Consider the following 20,636-nt stretch of genomic DNA (forward strand, 5'->3'; position numbering starts at 1 on the left):
AGCCCACAAGGGGGTGCACCAAGAGTGTCCACCTCAGGTAACTGGGGAGGCTGAGCCACTGGGCCCTACAGGACACCTAGCACACAAAACCACTCTACCAACACAGGGAAGCATAAAAAATGCGGAGATAAAGAAACAGGTCACAAATGACAGAAATGGAGGAAAGCAAAAGACTGGATATAGAGTTCAAAACCACGTTTATAAAGTTTTTCAAGAATTTTATGGAAACCGCCGATAAATTTAGTGAGACCCTGGAGGATATGAAAAAAGACCAACTAGAAATTAAGCATACACTGACTGAAATAAAGAATAATATACAGAGATCCAACAGCAGACAAGAGGATCCCAAGAATCAAGTCAAAGATTTGAAATACGAAGAAACAAAAAATACCCAACCGAAAAAGCAAAAAGAATCCAAAAATATGAAGATAGTGTAAGGAGCCTCTGGGACAACTTCAAGCGTACCAACATCAGAATTATAGGGGTACCAGAAGAGAGAGGGCAAGATATTGAAAACCTATTTGAAGAAATAATGAGAGAAAACTTCCCCTACCTGGTGAAAGAAATAGACTTACAAGTCCAGGAAGCGCAGAGAACCCCAAACAAAAGGAATCCAAAGAGGACCACACCAAGACACATCATAATTAAAATGCCAAGAGCAAAAGACAAAGAGAGGATCTTAAAAGCAGCAAGAGAAAGACAGTCAGTTACCTACAAGGGAGTACCCATACGACTGTCAGCTGATTTCTCAACAGAAACCATGCAGGCCAGAAGGGAGTGGCAAGAAATATTCAAAGTGATGAACAGCAAGAACCTACAACCAAGATTACTTTATCCAGCAAAGCTATCATTCAGAATTGAAGGTCAGATAAAGAGCTTCACAGATAAGGAAAAGCTAAAGGAGTTCATCACCACCAAACTAGCATTATATGAAATGCTGAAAGGTATTCTTTAAGAAGAGGAAGAAGAAAAAGGAACTCTTACCATTTACCACAGCATGGATGGAACTGGAGAGCATTATGCTAAGTGAAATAAGCCAGTCAGAGAAGGATAAACACCACATGATCTCACTCATTTGTGGAATATAATGAACAACATAAACTGATGAACAAGGACTGATCCAGAGACAGAGAGGCATTGATTGGACTGTCAGGCCTTGGAGGGAAGGTAGGGGAGGGTGGGGGTAAGGGGGAAAGACCAACCAAAGGACTTATATGCAAGCATATAGGCCTAACCAATGGACACGGACAACGGGGGGGTGAGGGCATGAGGGGGGGGGGGGGGGGGTAGGGGTAACGTGAGGATAAGGACACATATGTAATATCTTAATCAATAAAAAATATATTTTAAAAAAGGCAGTCATCAGTGAGGGACAGACCCCCCGCCCCCCCCGACAAAGGGGGAAAGTCCCATCAGGGTCTCATGGACTCCAGCAGAAGTTGTCCTAGGAAAACCACTCACAGGCATATCATAAATGAGAGTGAGGAAAGGTTAACTGTGTGAGGATAGGGGTGAGCAAGCCTGTAAATGAAATGAATTCAAGAGAGTGAGAGAGGGTGAATGACAGACAGACTAAACAAAGAGGACAGATAGATGGGCGGGCAGAAAATGGACAGACAAATGGGATACCTGGATGGACAGAGGAAGAATGAACAAATGAAGGGTCAAAGAGAAAGCAGGAAGAATAAAGACAAGGAATAGAAGTTGGAGAGATGGAAGGAAAACAGGAAGGAAGGACAGATGTAGGAAAGAACAAACAGGTGAATGGTCAGAAGGCTGAGTGGACAGATAGTAAAAAAAAGAGAGAAGAATAGCATAAATAAGTAGAGTTAGAGAGATGAATGGAAGGACAAAAAGAATACACACAGGTAAATAAGCAGGAGGATGATTGGATGGATGAATGGAAGAAAAGAATGAAGAAAGGAAGGAAGGAAGGAATGGATCAAAGGAGGGAGGTGTTGGGAAGAGGGGAAAGAAGGAGAAAAGAAGGTATTTGAGAGAAGGGGTAACTGGAATAATGGAAGAATAGATGGGTTAAAAGATAAACAAAGGAACCACTGGATGAGTTCACGGGCAAATTTGGCCTAACCACTGAGTAGCCCCCTAGAGTCTGCAGTTGGATGCTGAGGCCCCTCATGGGGCCCCTGTAAGAGATTTTGTTTTCAGGAGGCATGAACTAAAAGTTACTACGTGACCTCAATCCCATCCCTGTAGGAAATTCTTGTTAAAATTTCTTATTCTAACCCAAAGGGATGTGGAGAAATTAGAAAGCCATTATCATGGAAGAAGGTCCAAAAATAGGCAAGGACTCAGCATTCTTCCTCCCACTGACACCTTGGCCCTACTCAGAAGACCGGCCTGAGTTTAGGGCAAGCTCCCTTTGTCAGTGAGGAGAAAAGCTTGGCTCAAGAACTAAGGAGTCTAAAATGGGCACTAGAGGCAAAGGTACGTACTTGTAGGAGGCTCATCTGGACCACGTTCATTATAACCTGGAATGAACAAGTCGCAAATAAGGGAAGTGGCAGAACAATCCCAGGTATTCCATGCATTTGAGTCATGTGGGACTCCTGCCTGAATTCCTTTCCCTATGTGTACCAGGTGAGCATTGAGGCATATTCTAAGATGAGATGCAAATGTCATATTCACTATGAGGGCTTTCTTGATCTTTCCATTAAAAATGACCCTTCCCCATCCACCTATCCAGCATGCCCCCAACAAAAGATACACATTTATGTTCATACATTTATTCCCCTTCCATATCCATACACTCCACCATCTTCCCTTCCATTATCCCCCCATCTATCGCTCTATCTAATGAATAGTTATTCAGGCTTACTATGTGCCAAGTTCCATTACATTTGGGGAACATACAGTGAACAAAACAGTTTCTGTCCCATTGGAGGTTACATGATGTCATGTTGTGCATTTAGCCTGTCTTTGTCTCTGGTGCCTGGTTTACAGCAGATGCTTGGTAAATGCTGAGTGAGTGAACAAAAGGAAGCATATAGGTTGTGCAGTTTCCAAAGGGGGGAAATCCAAAAGTGGGCCCTGCAATGGCCAAGGTGAAGGCAACAGACTTCACGTGAACTCAGAACATCAAGATGCAGACTGGCCATAAACCTACTGTGTGTGTGTGTGCAGGTCCCCTCCTTCCTCTGAGCTCCATTTCCCTCCTTGCTAAAGTGGGAGTCACAAAGGACCAGAATGTCTCCCTGACCACCTGATGGAGCCATGGTGATAAGGAAGTGTTAGTTGACAAGTATAATTTCCAGGTTGTAGATGGAGGAGGGAAGCTGAGTTATTGCAATTAACCTACTATGGCCAACCTCTGTCTCTCAGAATACCAGATGAATGTCACCCTCTTAAACGCTGTCACTTCTTGGATTGTAGGCTGATGGCCAGTGTGTTGGAAGCCTGGGCCTCCTAGATGCTCAGAGTGCCTTCCCTCCTTCCTGGTATAGGGTCCCACCCAGAACAGAAGTCTATCCTTAGTCAAGGGTGAGAAGAAAGCAGGGAGGGGAGATAGATGTACGATTTTCTTTCCCCAAGAATCCCCTTGAAAGACTGGCATTGGATGCTGATTATGACCTGGGTCCACAACTCTCAAGCTACACCCACTTGGGCAAATTATTTAACCTTTCTAGGCCTCAGTTTATTCTTCTATAAAACAGGTTTAATCAAGGACCAGCTTAGTGGGGTGAGGGAGAAGAATCAGTGTGAAGTAGAGATTCACACCTGAGCTTGTCTCAACTTTTTCCCTAGAGAACTGGTAAAAGGGAATCCTCTGGAGTTAGGGGGTGGCCCCAGTGGAATGGGCTGAGAACTGCTAACCATTGAGGTAGAGGCTGTCCTGATCCAGAAAGTAGGAGCCCAGCTTCGTGATGCCGAGGGTTTGCCTGCTCAGCTCATGGAACAGCTGCTTGGCAGGCAGACCTGGGCCGCTGGAGGGCTGGCGGTAGGTGCAGAGAAAGTCCACCCCTGTCTTGGCGCCGTTCTTCACAGACCTGGGGAAGAAGAGGTTCACCTTTGGGAGATGCAGTCCTCTTGGCACCTCTCTACCTGTGGTAACTACACACTCCAGGTCCTGTGTTTCAGCCTTCTTGAACCTTTTATAGTTTCTCTACCTGGCCACACTCTCTCATCTTGGGATCTTTGCACTTCCAGTGACTTCTGTCTGGAAGTCTCTTCCCTTCTTTCCTTACCTGGGCAATTTCCTGGTCATCTTTCAGGTGTCAACTTAGGCACCTCCCCTTCCTCAGAGAACCCTCCCAGACGGTCAGGAACCTCTTCTGTGATTGCAACCCTGCTCATCGACTATGCGAGCATATATTAGTTGTCCCTGTTCCATCCAGTCATTGACCTCCATGAGGTCAGGGAATGGGACAGTGTAATTCATTGTTGTTGTGTTGAACACCTAGTACCTAGCACATTGCCTGATCTATGTAAAATCCAAAGTCCTAGTGAATTAATAAACAAAATCTGATCTATACATGCAGTGGAATATTACTCAGCCTTAAAAAGAAAGACAATTCTGCCATGCTACAACATGGATGAACCTTAAAGACCTACGGTAATTGAATAAGCATCACAAAAAGACAAAGGCTGAATAATTCTATGCATACCCGGAGTAGTCAGACTCATATAGACAGAATGCAGAATGGTGGGTGCCAAGATTGGGGGTAGAGAGAAATGGGAAGCTGTTGTTTTGTGGATACAGAATTTAAGTTTTGCAAGTTCTGGAGACTGGTTTCACAGCAATGTGAATATACTTCATGCTACCAAACTGTATGCTTTAAACTGGTTCAGATGGTAAGTTTGTTATGTGTATTTTACCAAAATTACAAAAGTTCAACTTCCTTCAAGACTCTACATGGTGTAGATGTCTCAAATCTCATCTCCTCCCTCTCGCTAACCTGTTCTCTCTCTGCTCCAGCCACACTGGCCTCCTTGCAGTTCACTGAACTTGCCAAGTTCATTTCTACCACAGGGTCTTTGCATGGGCTGTCCCCTATGCCTAGAACAGTTTTCATGGCCAAATCCTTCTGGGACACAGCTCAGAAGTCACCTCCACAGAGAAGCTACCCTGTCCTCGGGGTAAAACTCCTTTCCCGTAACTCCCTACTTATTTATGCTTTGCATCACCTTATCGCATTTGCAAGCACTTTACTTCAATACTCACTCTCCTGATTCCTGTCTGATTTCTCCACTAGATGAGGGCAGAGGAAGTGCCACTGTGGTACCTACTACCTGCCTCATAGGTGCTGTACCATCATGTCAGTTTAATTAAAATACCAACTGAGAAGTACTTCATAAACACCAACGGAACAAAAACTGATCCAGAGACATGAGAATAACTGCCCAATGGGTACAGAGTTTCTGCTTGGGGTGATGAAAAGTTCTGAAACTAGGTAGTGATGATGGGTGCACACCATTGTGCATGTAATTGATGCCACTGAATTGTACACTTAAAATGGTTTAAATGGATACTTTTGTGTCTATATGTATTTTGTCACAATATAAAAAATTAATAATGTGATATTTTTAAAATGGATGCAGAAAAGACCCCTCCTCCCCCGAATAGCCTGCCACAACCAGGGGCAGCCCCACAGAGAGAAGCCCATGTCCTTCTGTGGTGGGCTATGGAGGGGGGTGTTCTCACCTTAGCGAGGTGACCTTGCAACCTGTATATCGGGGACCAAGGCTGCTGTTCCTGAACAACGGGCTGATCTGGAGAGGAAGGAGAGAATCAGTATTGGTCAAAGGTGGGCAACAATCCCTGTGACGGGTCATGGAGAGGTGGGAGGGGTAAGCAGGTCTCTCACCAGATGCTGCATGACAATGTCTGTGATGTTGAACATGTGGGAGCCCCGATGGCTCATGTCCGCTGTATAGTGCAGGTTGTTGATGGTGAAATTCAGTGTGAAAGGCTCCTCACTGACTTCCGCAGCTATGATGGGAGGAGAGCCAAGGCTTGCAGGGAGTTTGGGGGCCCCAATGTCTACTTATGACTAGGGATTCATGGGACCCATGTCCTTCTCCTGATTAGCCTGAGGGTTACTTGTTAATGGAGACAACTCCAACAGTGAGTGGAGCAGGCTTAATGATTTTGGGGCATCAAGATGAGACATTTCTACCCAGATGCAGGAGTGGAGGGCTCTGAGGAAACAATGTGGCTTTTTACTTTCCCAGGAGAGAAGTCTCCAACTTGCCACGCTGATGGGGAACTAATAACCCCTGGTATTTTTATCCATATCCTTTCTGCTCCCCATCTCTATCTTTGTCTCCCTGTGCCTCAGACTCTCTCTTTCTTCCTTTTGATAGATAGATATCTAAGTCTATATTTATGTCTATGAGAATTGTTGGCTCCTTAAACTACTGCACAGAAGATAGGCATACTTGGTTGTAAGTGCAGGAGATAAATTTAATCTCTCATCTATTTAACATTGATCTTTCTATATACCTATGTTATCTATCTATTATCTATCTATCTATCTATCTATCTATCATCTATCATCTCTCCTGCCAATACAACCAGGTATGTCAACCTTCGATGCATCGATTTAAAAAATTTAAAAATCCTAGCAGCTATAACCAACCTCTCTGCACCTCAATTTTTTTTTTTACAAAAATATATTTTTATTGATTTTAGTGAGGGAGAGGGAGAAAGAGATAGAAACATCAATGATGAGAGAGATTCATTGATCAGCTGCCTCCTGCATGCCCCCTGCTGGGGATCAAGCCCACAACCCAGGAATGTGCCCTTGATTGGAATCAAACCCGGGACCCTTCAGTCTGCAGGCCGACACGACACTCTATCCTCTGAGCCAAACCAGCTAGGGCTCTGCACCTCAATTTACTCATCTGTAAGATAAGATAATAATTGTTCCTACTTCAAAGTTTAAGGTTTAAACAAGTTAGTTTTTGTAATATGCTTAAGCACAGTGCTGGGTACAGAGTAAACACTATATGAAGATTCATTACATAAAATTAATAAGCAAACACCTCCTTACTATGTCAAAGCTTTTTACATGGATAAATATAATCTGGTTCTAGGATTACCCACGTTAAATACAGTAGGAAACCAAAGCACAGAAATGGTCATCTGCCCAAGGTCACATGGCTGAAGGGAGGGAAAATCTGGTTTGTACCCCAGACCTTGCTTGTGACCACCCCTGCTGTGCTCTGGCTCAGAGGACAACAGGCAGCTGATATAATGTTCAATAGTTGGGATGACCTGTGTAGACCCTGATAGAAGTAGAATAAATGAACATATGATACAGGTAAGACTAGTGGTCCCATGGCTTGACTCTAGAATAGGTAGGTGATGCAGGAGCACAGTGTTTAAGACAAAACTCTGGCGGGGGAAGCTTACCTCCCCTCCTTCCTCCTTCCCTCTACTCTGTTATCACTCCTTTTAAGCCTCCTTCTGTCCAAACTTCCTTCTACCTTTCCATCCATCTTTCATTTCATCCATCTATGGATCCTTGCTTTCTTCCTTCTTCCATCTTCACTTTCATCCATCCATCTTTTCTTCTTCCTTTCCTTTCTTTCTCGATCATCTATCTATCCACTCATCCATCCTTCCAACCATCATTCCTTCCTACCTCAGTGCTTCTCTTCTTTACTTCTTCCCATTTACACATCCTTTTATGCATCCTTCTGTCCATCCTCCTATCCCCTTATTCCATCTATCCATCCATATTTAATTCCTCCCATCCCTCTTCTTTCCTTCCATCTATTTTATACATCTTTCCTCCCTCCTTACTCTTTTCTCTTCTATTCATCTTTTCTCCCTTCCATCTTCTCTCCTTCCCTTCTTCCATTCATCACCTCTTCCTTCTTTTCATCCATCAATTTTGTGTTGCCTCCATGTGCATTTACTTGTTCCTATAATGCTCCAGGAACTATTCCCAGGACGGTATAGTGATAAACAAAACACAGTCAATGGAGCTGATTTTAACTTACTTTTCCTAATATAATTTAGGAAAGGATGGTTGTTGTTGGACCTCAGGAGCCCAGAGGCCTGTCATGGTTTGGAAAAAGTAAAGGAGGGTAGTTGGACCCAAGTGCAGTTTGAGAAAACACACCCTAATGCAAGGGTGATTAATTATTGAAAACCTACAATGTTTTCATTGCAGTGCTTCAGATGCAAAGGGAGTTTGGCCCATAAACTAAAACACAGTAGGTGTGCACCAAAAAATAAGCCTTTTGAAATAAATTAACCCATAATGGAGTGTCAGAGCATAAGTTTTGGAACAACAGGGACTCTGGATTCTATTATTTATTTGCTGTGTGGGCTGGCAGCCTCTTTTAGCCTGAGCTTTGCCATCTGTAAAATGGAGCTAAGTCACATGGTTGTAGTGAGAATTAAAGGACAGAGTGTGTATGTTTTGGGATAAATTGTGTCCTCCCCCAAAATTCATATATTGTAACCCTAATAACTACTGCCTGTAGGTGACTGTATTTGGGATAGGGTCCTTTAAAGAGGTAATTAAGTTAAAATGAGGCCACTGGTGGAGGGGGACTCATCCAACCTGACTGATGTCCTTATAAGGAGAGGGGATTAGAAAACACAGAGAGACTAGGAATGTGTGTGCAGAGGGACAACCATGTGAAAAGGCAGCAAGTGGGAAGCCATCTGTAAGCCAAGGCGAAAGGCCTCAAGAAACCACCCCTGCCTGCAATTTGATCTTGGACTTGCAGCCTCCAGGACTGTGATAAAATAATTTCTGTTGCTTGAGCCACCCAGTATTTTGTTATGGTGGCCAGAACTGATGACTAATACAGTATGCAACATAGATGGTGCCTGGAAGGTAGTGAGTTGAAATCACTAAAAATGATCCTGAGAAACTCTAATAACAACAAAGATATGAATGAAAGGATAAGAAAAGAGAACCCAGGGTAAGGTTTTAGAAAAATTAAAATGAAAACCATGTGAGGGTCAGATATGGGAAAACATGTCAGTGTCTAAGATTTTCTCACCCTGGGCTGGAATTCTCTACCAGAACCCCAGGAGAAAGAGAAGGGATGTGTTAGGGGCCCTTCCAGGTGTTTCTCTCACCAAGGACAGGTGGTGAAGGAGAACAAATGCTTTCCAAAACTGAAGTGGGAATGAAACCCAGGAAATAGGGGCCAGGAATACTCACTGGTGGGAGTCATGGTTGTGACTTGCAAGGTGTAACCTGCAGAGAGAAGGCGAGAGGAACTGAGTGAGTTTTGGGATGAACATAAAGATTAAGGGAAAAGGATTTTTGTGTGTGATAAAAGTAGAGGTGAAAGGCAGTGGAAAAATATTCAAGGAGGAGGAAACCGAGCAATGAGATTGAAGGTGGCTAGACCCAGTGATTACTTCATCACAAGGAAGACTGAACCTGGACCAAAAGGAAGAGAGGATGGATGATTTATTGCTTTAGAGCAGAGGTCTTCAAACTTTTTAAACATTATCACTCTGGAGATGCTAGGGAGAAGGTGGCCACTTCTAGACTCTATGGGTACTGGTCCCCATTTTCCCCAGGCTGGAGGTGAGGTGGGGGTGGGGCATGGAGGCAGTGGACTCCTGGACTCTTTATTTACTAAGGTCTGGGAATTACAGGGTTGTAGAGACTTCTGAACCTCAGAAAACTCACTGCTAGGGGTGGTGGTCTGGGTTTGGTAGGTGTAACCTGCGAATGTGCAGAAACAGGGTGAGAAGGGGAGGGATTAGGGAAAAGGGCAATGGAGAGGGAGGATTTAAAACAAGCTGAGATGCAAAAAAGATGAACCCCCCCCTCACCGTTGACGTAAAAACTGTTCTGGTCTAGGATGTAGAGGTCCAAGTGGGTGAAACCACCTGTCAGCAGGCTCAGCTCCCAGTACAACCGCTCCCTGTCCAGTCCGGGGACCACAGGGTCAGGGCGGTGTGTGCAGACAATGTCCACTCCAGTGGCTGTCCCTTTCTTCTTGGGCCTGGAAAGGGTGGATGACGGGGGGGGGGTGACAATAAATGAAGTGAATTTCTAGGGAGGGGTCTTGACAGTTCTGGGGGCAGGACAGGGATGAGCCATAGGAAATGAGGAGGCGGTAGAGAGGTGAGAAGTCTGACTTAGATTCTCTGAGCTCACTGACTCAGGCCATCCTCACACTGTGAGCAGAGTCAGTGGGTAGAAAAATTATTAAATTACAAGACAGCAAGTGTCAGTGGGTGAGAAAATTATGATTAAATTGAAATTCAGAAACCTGTATCCTTAAGGCCTGGGGACAGGAAAGCTCATATAAGAGACATGTGTAGAGATGGAATTTGGGATTAAAGCAAGTGGAAGACACATTTGTCTTGAGAAAAATGCTGGAAACAGAATTGAAAACCTAAAGGAAATGCCCTCACTGGTCAAAGGGAGGGAAGAGGAAACTCAGAAGGATGACCAGACTAGGGATCCAATCCTGCTGATGAGCTCTGCAGAATCTGGGACAGTTGGTGGGAGGAGATACAGTCAGAAGAAGCACTGGTCCTGGAGCAAACACCTCCTGAATTCCACTTCTCAAAACAGACAGGGAGGGCAGGAAGAAGCAGAACAAACTCTTCAGATCTAGAAGCACCCGAGGCTGCTCTGGCTGGCTATTCAAGGTCTTACCTGAGGCGGGTCAGCCTGCAGCCTGAGTAGAGGGTTCCCACACTAGTATTCTTGAACAAGGCCTTGAGCTGTGGGTGAGGACAAAGGAAATAAATTGATGGGTGGAGAGGGAGGGGCAAGATGGTCATGTATGGTTGGACAGGAGTGACATGGGCAGGGCTAGCACTGATGGACAGGGCAGGAGTGGGAGGGGTTGTCATCAGTGGGCAGGAGGGAGTTTAGGTAGATGGTTTCAACGAGCAGGAGAGGGTACAGTGGGTGGGGCTGGCATCAGTGTCCTTGGCAGAGGTTAGGTGGGCAGATCTAGCACCATGGGCAGGGCTCTCACCAGGGGCTGCAGGGACTTCTCGGTGGTATTGAATTTCAAGGAGCTTGGAGGCCACATGTCATCTGTGTAGTGCAGGTTAGTGATGGTGAAGTTGAGGGTAAAAGGCACCAGGGGTGGTCCTGTGGCTGCAACAGGGGAGGGAGAGGAGAGCCCACACTTAGTCAGGCCTGGGGTGGGTGTAGTGGGCAGGGCCTGAGGCCATGATCCTAAGACCACTGGCCATCTCACTGGAGACACAGTGAGGGCTGATGGTCCTTGTGGCCTGATTCCAGAATCAACAGTGTTGAGGTTAGACCATCACATGCAGCAGGTGAAGGAGGGAACAATTTGGAAGCTTATTCAGCTTTGAAGATGATTTACATCTAAACTTATTATTTCAAATCAGTTGCTAACTTGTTTTCCTCCATCCATCCACCCAACCAACATTTAGTGGCCATTTCTGTGTTCAGGTGACAACACAAAAGTGATTCACAGCTGTGTGGTATTGCAATGGCTCCCCAGCCTGTGTCCCCTGACCCTTCCCCTCCCTGAGAGCTGGAGATGTGGGCTGGGGTCTGTCGCTTCCTTTCCTGGTAGGGTAGAGGGGCTTCTAAAGGCTACTCATCAGTACTCACCATGGGGGATGGCTTCTGAAGTCTGGTGTGTGTAACCTGCAGAGAGAGAGAGCAAGAGAGGCAGAAGGTGCTGTATGTAGGGAAGGAATAAAAAAGGCATGCAGGGGGAGAATGAGGGCTCAGCAATACACAAGGGAAAGGTGGCCACTGCTCACCATTGACATAGAGACTGTCCTGGTCCAGGGTGTAGGGACCCAACTTGGTGACACCTTGGGTCAGCTGGCTCAGCTCCCTGTACAGCTGCTTTCTGTCCAGCCTGGGGCCTGCAGGGTCAGGACGGTAGTTGCAAGCTGTGTCCACACTGGTGGCTGCTCCATCTCTTTCTGGCCTATGGAGGTAGGGACACAGAGGCAGAGACAATGAGGATCCATCTGCAAGAATCCACCAAAAAAGTGATTAGGACAACAAATACAACAAAGTTTCAGAATATAAAATTGATGTACAAAAATCTACTGCATTCCTGTAGACTAACAATAAAATTTCAGAAAAAATAAATACCGCCCCCCCCCCCCCCACCAATTCCATTTGCAATTACAACAAAAAGAGTAAAATACCTAGGAATAAACTGAACAAAAAATGTGAAGGGCCTATACACTGAAAACTACAAGACATTTTGTTACAAAATTGAGGAAGACAAAAAGACAATCATGAATTAGAAGACTCAACATCATTAAAATAGCCATATTACTTAAAGCAATATACAGGTTTAATGCAACCCCCATCAAAATCCCAATGGCACTTTTCAGAGAAGTATAACAAATAATTCATCAAATTTGTATGGCACCACACATAAAAAAAACTTGGATAGCCAAATCAATCCTGAGAAAAGAAGAACAAGGTCAGAAGTAGCATACTCTCTCACTTCAAATTATACTACAGAGTTACAATAATCAAAACAATATGGTTTTGGCAGAAAAACCGACATGCATACAAATGGAACAGAATTGACAGCCCAGAAATAAACTCACACATATATGGGCAACTAATTTTCTACTAAGGATCAAAAACATATAATGGAGAAAAAAAAGCCTCTTTAGTAAATAATGTTGAGAAAATTGGAAAGCCACAGGCCAAAGGATGTAACTAGACTGTTATTGGACACCATACACAAAAATTAAATCAAAATGGATCACAGGCCTAAAATAAGACTGGTAACAATAAAATAAATAGAAAAGAAACATAGGTATTAAACTTATGAATTTTGGTCTCAGAGAAGCTTCTGTGACTTTGTTCCCAAAATCAAGGGAAGTAAAAGTAAAAATAAATGAATGTGACTGCATCAAACTAAAAAGCTTCTGCACAGCAAAAGAAACCATCCACAAAACAAAAAGGCAAAAATGAGGGAAGATATTTGCAAACAATACCTCTGATAAGGGGCTAATATCCAAAACATATAAACAATTCATACAACTCAATAACAAAGAACAAACAATCCAATTAAAAAATGGGCAGAGGACCTGAACAGACACTTTTCCCAAGAAGACATACAAATGGCCATTTACACACATATGAAAAGATGCTCAACTTCACTAGCTATAAAGAAAATGCAAATCAAAACTAGAATAGGATACCATTTTACCCCTGTTAGGATGGCTATTATCAACAAGACAAGAAATAACAAGTATTGGACAGGATGTGGAGAAAAAGGAACCCTCATTCACTGTAGGTAGTAATGTAAACTGGTATAGCCACTATGGAAAACAGTATGGACTTTCCTCCAAAAATTAAGCACAGAATTACCACATGATTCAGGAACCTGTCTTCTGGATATCTACTTGAAATTTTTTGAAAACATTTATTTAAAAATACATATGCACCCCTATGTTCATTGCAGCATTATTCACAAAGCCAAGACATGGAAATAACCTAAATATCCTTCAATGGGTGATTAGGTAAAAAATATGTGGTAGCTATATGCCATGGAATACTACTCAGCCACAAGAAAGGATGAAATATACAGATTTGATGACAGCATGAATGGATATTGAAAGTATCATGCTAAGTGAAATAAATCAAATGGAAAAAATAAGAAGCTTATGATTTCACTCATATGTGGGATAGAAAACAGAAAGCAACAAATGAACTAACAAAACCAACAAAGTCATAGATGCAGACAACAGGAGAGGTTGAGGGGAGCTTGAAGAGGGTAAAGGGGTCAAATATATAGTGATGGAAGAGGACTAAACTTTGGCTGGTGAGCAAACAATGCAATATACGTGAGTATTACAGAATTACACACTTGAAATTTATATAAGTTTGGTTATTAACCCATGTCACCCCAATGAATTCAAATAAAAAATGAACATATGCAGTGTGGGTTGAGGGAATGGTAGGCTGTGGGTTTATTCTTTGTGAAGGATCAGGGATGCATCCTTATGAAAAAATTTGGTGCATACTTTCAGGTTATTATGTTTTGTTTTGCTCCTATTAAATATTGCGTGTGAGATTAGAGACTCTTGAGGATGAAAAGGTCCAGTGCAGGGACCAGGGGCCAGAACTGGAGGGATAGTGGCTGTTTCAGGTGGGGAGCAGAAAAAGGCTGAGATAAAAGGGAGGGCCCAGCCCTAGAGGACTGTGGATAAAATCTCCACTGTGCCTCACAGGGACATCTCTGGTGGTCTTACCTGAGCAAGGTGAGTCTACAGCTGGAATAGAGAAGGCTGATACTGGTGTTCTTAAACAAGGGTCTGAGCTGTTGAGGGAGGAGAAAAGGTGAGTAGAAGGACTGATAGGGAAGGGCAGGGGCAGGGCTGGGATGAGATGAGCAGGGCTGGCATCAGTTGGAAGGCAGGAAGAGATGAATGGAGCATAGGAGAGGTGGGGGACTGATAGCAGTGGGCATGGTGGCCATCAGTGGGCAGTGCAGGAATGAGGTGGGCAGGAGGAGCCTTACCAGGTGCTGCAGGATCTTTTCTATTTTGTTGAACTTTACTGAGCTTGGATGTTGCATGTCCTTCATGTAGTGCAGGTTTGTTATGGTGAAGTTAAGGGTGAATGGCACCAGGGCAAGGACAGAGACTGCAGTAAAGTTGAGAGGGAAGATATCAAACCCTGAATCACTGCCTGTACTAAATTTAGGGGTCAGGGGCAGAGGGGTGGAATCAGTCTGGTATTCACATCTGCTGCAAAAGCTCAGACTGTTTCTCCCCAGAATAGGAAAGCTTTATTTTGAACAACATTAATAATAGTAATCTATACTAATAAAAGGGTAATATGCTAATTAGACTGGATGTCTTCTGGACATCCACCCAGATAACCTTCTGGACAAAGCCACAGTGGTGGGGGGCGAGGCAGAGGCGGTTAGGGGTGATCAGGCAGGCAGGGGAGAGCAGTTAGGCACGACCAGAACAGCAGGGGAGGGCAGTTAGGGGTGACCAGGCCAGCAGGGGAGGGCAATTGGGAGTGATCAGGCTGGGGGCAGAGGTGGTTAGGGGCTATCAGGCATGTAGGCAGAGGCAGTTAGGGGTGATCAGGCAGGTAGGCGGAGTGGTTAGGAACGATCAGGCAGGCAGGCGAGCAGTTAGGAGCCAGCGGACTCAGATTTGGAGAGGATGCAGACCTGGCTGAGGGACCCCCAACCTGTGCATGAATTTCGTGCACTGGGCCTCTAGTAATAATAATGACAACAAAAATAACAGCAATAACAGCTGATGTTTGGTAAAGGCTTACTCTATGCTCCATTATACCCTGTGTTAGCGCTTTCTGTCTGGTATCTCATGTAATCCTCACACAAACCTTGGAGGCACATCCTGTTACTTACCTCCCACCCCTTCCCCCGCCCCCCAACTGAAAGAGATGAAAATGAGTGTCAGAAAGATTAAGGCACTTCCCCAAGGCCACACAGCTATTTAGGGCAGAAGCTCAGGCTCTAGATTTTATCCTTCTCATACTGTCCCCTTGCCTTGATCTGCCCATGTATACTGTCTTGACTTCTCATTGTGAAGCACAGAGGCATGCAGCTTAGAAAGCAGTAGACATAGAGAGAATGCTCTTACCTGTAGAACTGAAGAAGGAGATTGGAGCCAATGAGTTTCTCAAGGAGGGTGTAGAAGTCATAGACACTGAGGTGGAAGCATCAGAAATAAGAATAATACAGTTTCACCTTGGAGATGCCAGAGACAATTTGGCCTTGATGCCCAAACTGAGTTGAAGTTGGGAGGGGGTGGCCATAATAAGGACTCTAAGGCTTCCTTTCATCACACTGAGGCCTTAGCCATAAGGAGGAGGAACCAGCTACACCCACCAATCACTGTGAGGTCATAGGGCCTCCTAAGGTTTGGACACTTACCACTGGGGATGGATGTCAAGACTGGTCTGGTGTAACCTGCAGAATGGGTAAGAGTGAAATGGGATGTTTTCAAAGGTTATTAAGAAAGGGGTGAAGCGGTTGGACCACAGGTGTAAGAGAAGAGTAGATGCCATCAAGACATTGTGCCCCTACAGACGGTGACTTGTGCCTCCTATAAGCTTTCTGTGACTTCCCATCACTCTCTGTGTGTGGTGTATACACACATGGTGGAGAACAGGGACCTCACAAGCAGTGGAAGAGTGAGGAGAGAGAAATCTAGAAGCAGACATGAGTATATCCTCTGGTCAGAGCTCAAAGCAGTAACAAAAGAATCCAACTGGTGCTGCATAGGACATTTTTACCACCAGAGGCTCACCATTGACATAGAGATGATCCCTATCTAGGATGTAGGGATAAAGCCAGGTGACACCATGGGTCTGGTGGCTCAGCTCCCAGTAGAGCTGCTCCCTATCCAGCACGGGGCCTGCAGGGTCAGGATGGTAGGTACAGATGGCATCAACTCCAGTGGCTGTTTCACCCTTTTCAGGCCTGGGGAGAGAAGGACATAGATATGGAAACAGGACTGAGACATCTTGGCAGGACATCTTTCCTCAGCCCCCTTGTATGTGGATGCCTGCTTATCTGCTCTCCTGGTCTAGGCATGAGCACTCACAAGACAAGGGGCATCTTTGAGCCACAAAGTACCAGAGTGGGGATTGACTTTATTTTATTTTAATCCTCACCCAAGGACATTTTTCCCATTGATTTTTAGAGAGAGTGGAAGGGAGGAGGAGAGACAGAGAGAGAAAACCACTGATGTGAGAGAGACACATTGATTGGTTGCCTCTCACACATACCTCAATTGGGGCTGGGGATTGAACATGCAACAGCGGTATGTGCTCTTGACTTGAATCGAACCTGGGATCCTTCAGTTTGAGGGCCAAAGTTCTAACCACTGAACTACCATCTAGGGCTAGAGTGGATGTTTTAGAATCAGACACCCATCAACTCAACCTTAGTGCTGTCACTTGTTGAATAATCCACATGGCTTCTCTGACTCAGCTCTCCCATCTTTGCAGCATGGAGTGTGCTGTAACCACTTTGGTGCAACATCATGGGATTCAGAAATGTTTGATATAAAATACCCAGCCCTCCTGCCAAGTATATTAGAAGTGCTAATAATTAACTAATTGTTTAATTAAACAAATATTTACAAAGCACCCATAGTTCCCTAAGGAAAATGGAGAGTAGCTGTGAATAAAAGACTCATCAGCTCTTGGAAAACTGATCCAGGCCAAGTTGTAGATGTGAGCATCTGAGCATGAGACACTGCATAACGGACTCCTACCACTGCCCACCTGCCTCTTGCATTACCAACTCTCTGAGGCAGCAGGGAAAACTTAGCCTGAAGGGATAACCTGGGAGACCCTGCAGATTGCACTAGCAGAGAGAGAGCATAAAGGGGGCAAGGGTGTGTGGGGGGGAGGCAGTGTCCCTTGTACCTCAGCAGGATGGAAGCTACCTGGAACTAAGCTGCTTCTAGCTCTGGTCTCCTACTTGACAAAGGTGCAGTGTCAGTTTCATTGCCTGTTGGTGCTGATTTGACCTGCATCTTTTCTGGAAGTACATTAAATGGACATTTTTAACCAGCAGGAAGCTATAGGTTTGGGTTGGGAGAGTGGGGTGGCCCTGTTAACTGGGCAGAACTGTTAACAATAGATTAATTTCCCTTTGGGGCATGGGACATCTGAGCCAGGGTGGCTCCAGCACCTATTCATTGAGGTTTCATTTCTTTGCACATAGACTGTTACCTGGAATGCCAAAATAATAACCCTTCAACTGCCGAGAGCTTTCTTGCAAAACATAAATGTCCAGTGCCACCCTGCTGTTTCCTGTCCACATCCTTCTAACTAAAACTGTAGTTATGTCTGTCCCATTCAGATGTTGCAAAGCTGACTGTCTGATTGGATGGCCTAGAGCAGTGGTCGGCAAACCACGGCTCGCAAGCCACATGAGGCTCTTTGGCCCTGAGTGTGGCTCTTCCACAAAATACCACGTGTGGGCGTGCACGTACAGTGCGATTGAAACTTCGTGGCCCATGCGCAGAAGTTGGTTTTCAGCCTGGGCAAGTCTATTTTGAAGAAGTGGCGTTAGAAGAAGTGGGGGTATGTTCGCTGAGGTTGACCCCTCAGATTGAGGACGTTTTTAGCAAAGGCCAGCGTAGGAGTGCCCTAATTAAGTTAATAACAATGTACCTACCTATATAGTTTAAGTTTAAAAAATCTGGCCCTCAAAAGAAATTTCAATTGTTGTACTGTTGATATTTGGCTCTGTTGACTAATGAGTTTGCTGACCACTGGCCTAGAGCGAGCAGGGCATAGCACTAGCACTAGGGCAGGGAATAGGGTGAGGTAAGCAAGGCATCCAGATACAAGATATAAGGACATGCTAACTCTCAGGGTTGTGCAAGCATAGGGTTAGCACCTGAAGGTGAGCATCTCCTTAAATTTTGTGCTCGAGGCACCTCACTTCCCATAGCTCAGTCTACCAGCGGTTCTCAACCTGTGGGTCGTGACTCCTGAAAATACATCCTGCATATCAGATATTTACATTACGATTCATAACAGTAGCAAAATTACAGTTATGAAGTAGCAACAAAAATAATTTTATGGTTGGGGGTCACCACAACATGAGGAACTGTATTAAAGGGTCACGGCATTAGGAAGGTTGAGAGCCACTGGTAGACTGAGCTTACTAAGGCTCTGGCCAGTCCAACCAGCCCACACCTTACCCCACCTATGAAGACAAGACAAAGATGAGATCTCACCTTAGTGTAGTCAGTCTGCAGCCAGTGTAGAGTGAGCCAATGCTGCTGTTGGTGAACAAGGGCTCAAGCTGAGAAGGAAGGAGTAGATGAATAAAAAATAAAAATAAAACAACTAATCATTTAAAACACAATGCTTTTAAAAAACACACAACAGTTCCCTAATCTTCTCATACCACATTTAATTCTCAAAAGGACCCTTTGTGATAAATGATTTGCTGTCTCAGTTTCACAGATGAGGAAACAATACCACAAAGACTAATCACTACTCCAAAGTCACATCACTTGTCTGTGGCAGTTCCAAGTTTTGAACCTGGAACTGCCTGCCTCCCTAGCCCTCTATATCCTCTGAAATTGTAGCAAGGAGGGGTGGAGTGGAAATTAGAAAGAAAAGTGGGTAGCAGGGGGCTCTCACCAGATATTGTAGAATTGACTCTGTGGAGTTGAACTTCGCAGAGCCTGGCTGCATGTCCTCTGTGTAGTTCAGGTTGGTGATGGTAAAGTTGAGAGTGAAGGACATGAGGGCAGGGCCAGCAGCTGCAGTGGAGAGGGAAGGAGAAGCCATGTTCTAAATCAGCATTGGACCAGATGTGGGGAAAAGGGTCATGGAACACAACCCTTGCCTGCTTCGGGGAACCCATCAGCTTGGACATAAAAGGGAGGGGGTGCCCATGACTGCAACGAAAACAATTTTATGGTTGGGTCACAACATGAGGAACTGTATTTAAAGGGCCAGAAAGTTGAGAACCACTGGTAGGAACTTAATTTCCTTGAATTTTATCTTAGAATCCCAAGACAACTCCAACTGACATGGTAGCAACTTCCTGGGGTGTTTTGTTGTAAGGATTCTGAGGCTGTCTTGAGCTCAGAAAGAATGGGTGCTATTATTAGTTAGTAATGTCTGCCATGGATGAGGGAGTGGGGAGTGCTGACACAGATGCCATACATTTGTACTGGGTAGAATCAGACAGTCATTAAAGTTTAGAATGGGAAGGAAAGGAGGATTTCCATACATCATACTTCATTCCTTTGTTTCCTGGGAGAACCACATATTTCCTATAGACCTACCATGAGCAAGTCACTACAGTGGATACTAAGGAGCACAAAGGAGGAAGACACAGTTGCTCAATACAGCAGGTTTACTTAATACTTAATTCAACAGAAATAAACATAATGTTCAAATACATATTACACACAAGAGTGTATAATATATTTACTTTTAAAACTAAGCAACAGGATTTAGAGTGATAAATAAAAGGTTCCCATGCCTTTCTTGCCTATAATGATAGAAAGTTGTTAAAAGGATATTAAATAATACTAGATTCTGAACATAGCACTTTGTTCGTATTCAATACTCAGTAATGTCAGATATTATGTTATCTTTTGATCATCACCATCATCACTGTCAACATCTTTATCATCACCATCACCATTATTGTCACTATCATCAACATTATTGTCACCATCACCGTTATTATCATTACCACCATCTCATCATCATCATCACCACCAGTACCATCACCATCTACACTAATAAAAGACAAAGATACGAATTGACTGTACCTTCGCTACACCCATCAGCCAATCAGAAGAGTATGCAAATTAACCAAACAAAGATGGCCATTAATTTGCATACTGCGGGCAGGGCAGGACAGCGCCATCTGCCACCTGCTCTGCGCCATCCGGGCCTCCCATGTGCGACCCAGGGCGGCCAGGTGGGACCACAGTGGAGATGGGAGGAAGCCAGGCAGAGGAGACGGGAGGGAGCAAGGTGCCTTGGCTGGCTTCGCTCCCTTCTCCACTGCTTTGCTCCGGCCTGAGGAAGCCCTATGCTTGCAGGAATCTTCCTGCAATGGACCTCTAGTCATTACTATAATCACCACCACTATCATCATAATAATATATATTCTTTTCTTTTTTTTTTTTTACAGAGAGGAAGGGAAAGGGATAGAGAGAAACATCGATCAGCTGCCTC

The 20,636-nt window shown here is 44.5% G+C and overlaps 1 protein-coding gene across 1 annotated transcript in view; it reads right to left on the reverse strand.

The window, feature by feature from the left end:
* The window catches only part of MUC16 (mucin 16, cell surface associated), an 85,604-nt gene that overhangs the window by 14,215 nt on the left and 50,753 nt on the right, over positions 1 to 20,636 (reverse strand). Inside the window, 16 exon segments of the mRNA XM_036314052.1 lie at positions 2,454 to 2,489; positions 3,832 to 4,004; positions 5,660 to 5,727; positions 5,823 to 5,947; positions 9,627 to 9,662; positions 9,773 to 9,945; positions 10,608 to 10,675; positions 10,936 to 11,123; positions 11,565 to 11,585; positions 11,705 to 11,877; positions 14,174 to 14,241; positions 14,443 to 14,612; positions 16,214 to 16,420; positions 18,629 to 18,633; positions 18,665 to 18,732; positions 19,077 to 19,198. Coding sequence (XP_036169945.1) covers positions 2,454 to 2,489; positions 3,832 to 4,004; positions 5,660 to 5,727; positions 5,823 to 5,947; positions 9,627 to 9,662; positions 9,773 to 9,945; positions 10,608 to 10,675; positions 10,936 to 11,123; positions 11,565 to 11,585; positions 11,705 to 11,877; positions 14,174 to 14,241; positions 14,443 to 14,612; positions 16,214 to 16,420; positions 18,629 to 18,633; positions 18,665 to 18,732; positions 19,077 to 19,198 — 1,701 coding nt within the window.

Source organism: Myotis myotis, unplaced genomic scaffold (genome assembly GCF_014108235.1).
Source record: "Myotis myotis isolate mMyoMyo1 unplaced genomic scaffold, mMyoMyo1.p scaffold_m19_p_6, whole genome shotgun sequence".
Classification (NCBI taxonomy): Eukaryota; Metazoa; Chordata; class Mammalia; order Chiroptera; family Vespertilionidae; genus Myotis; species Myotis myotis.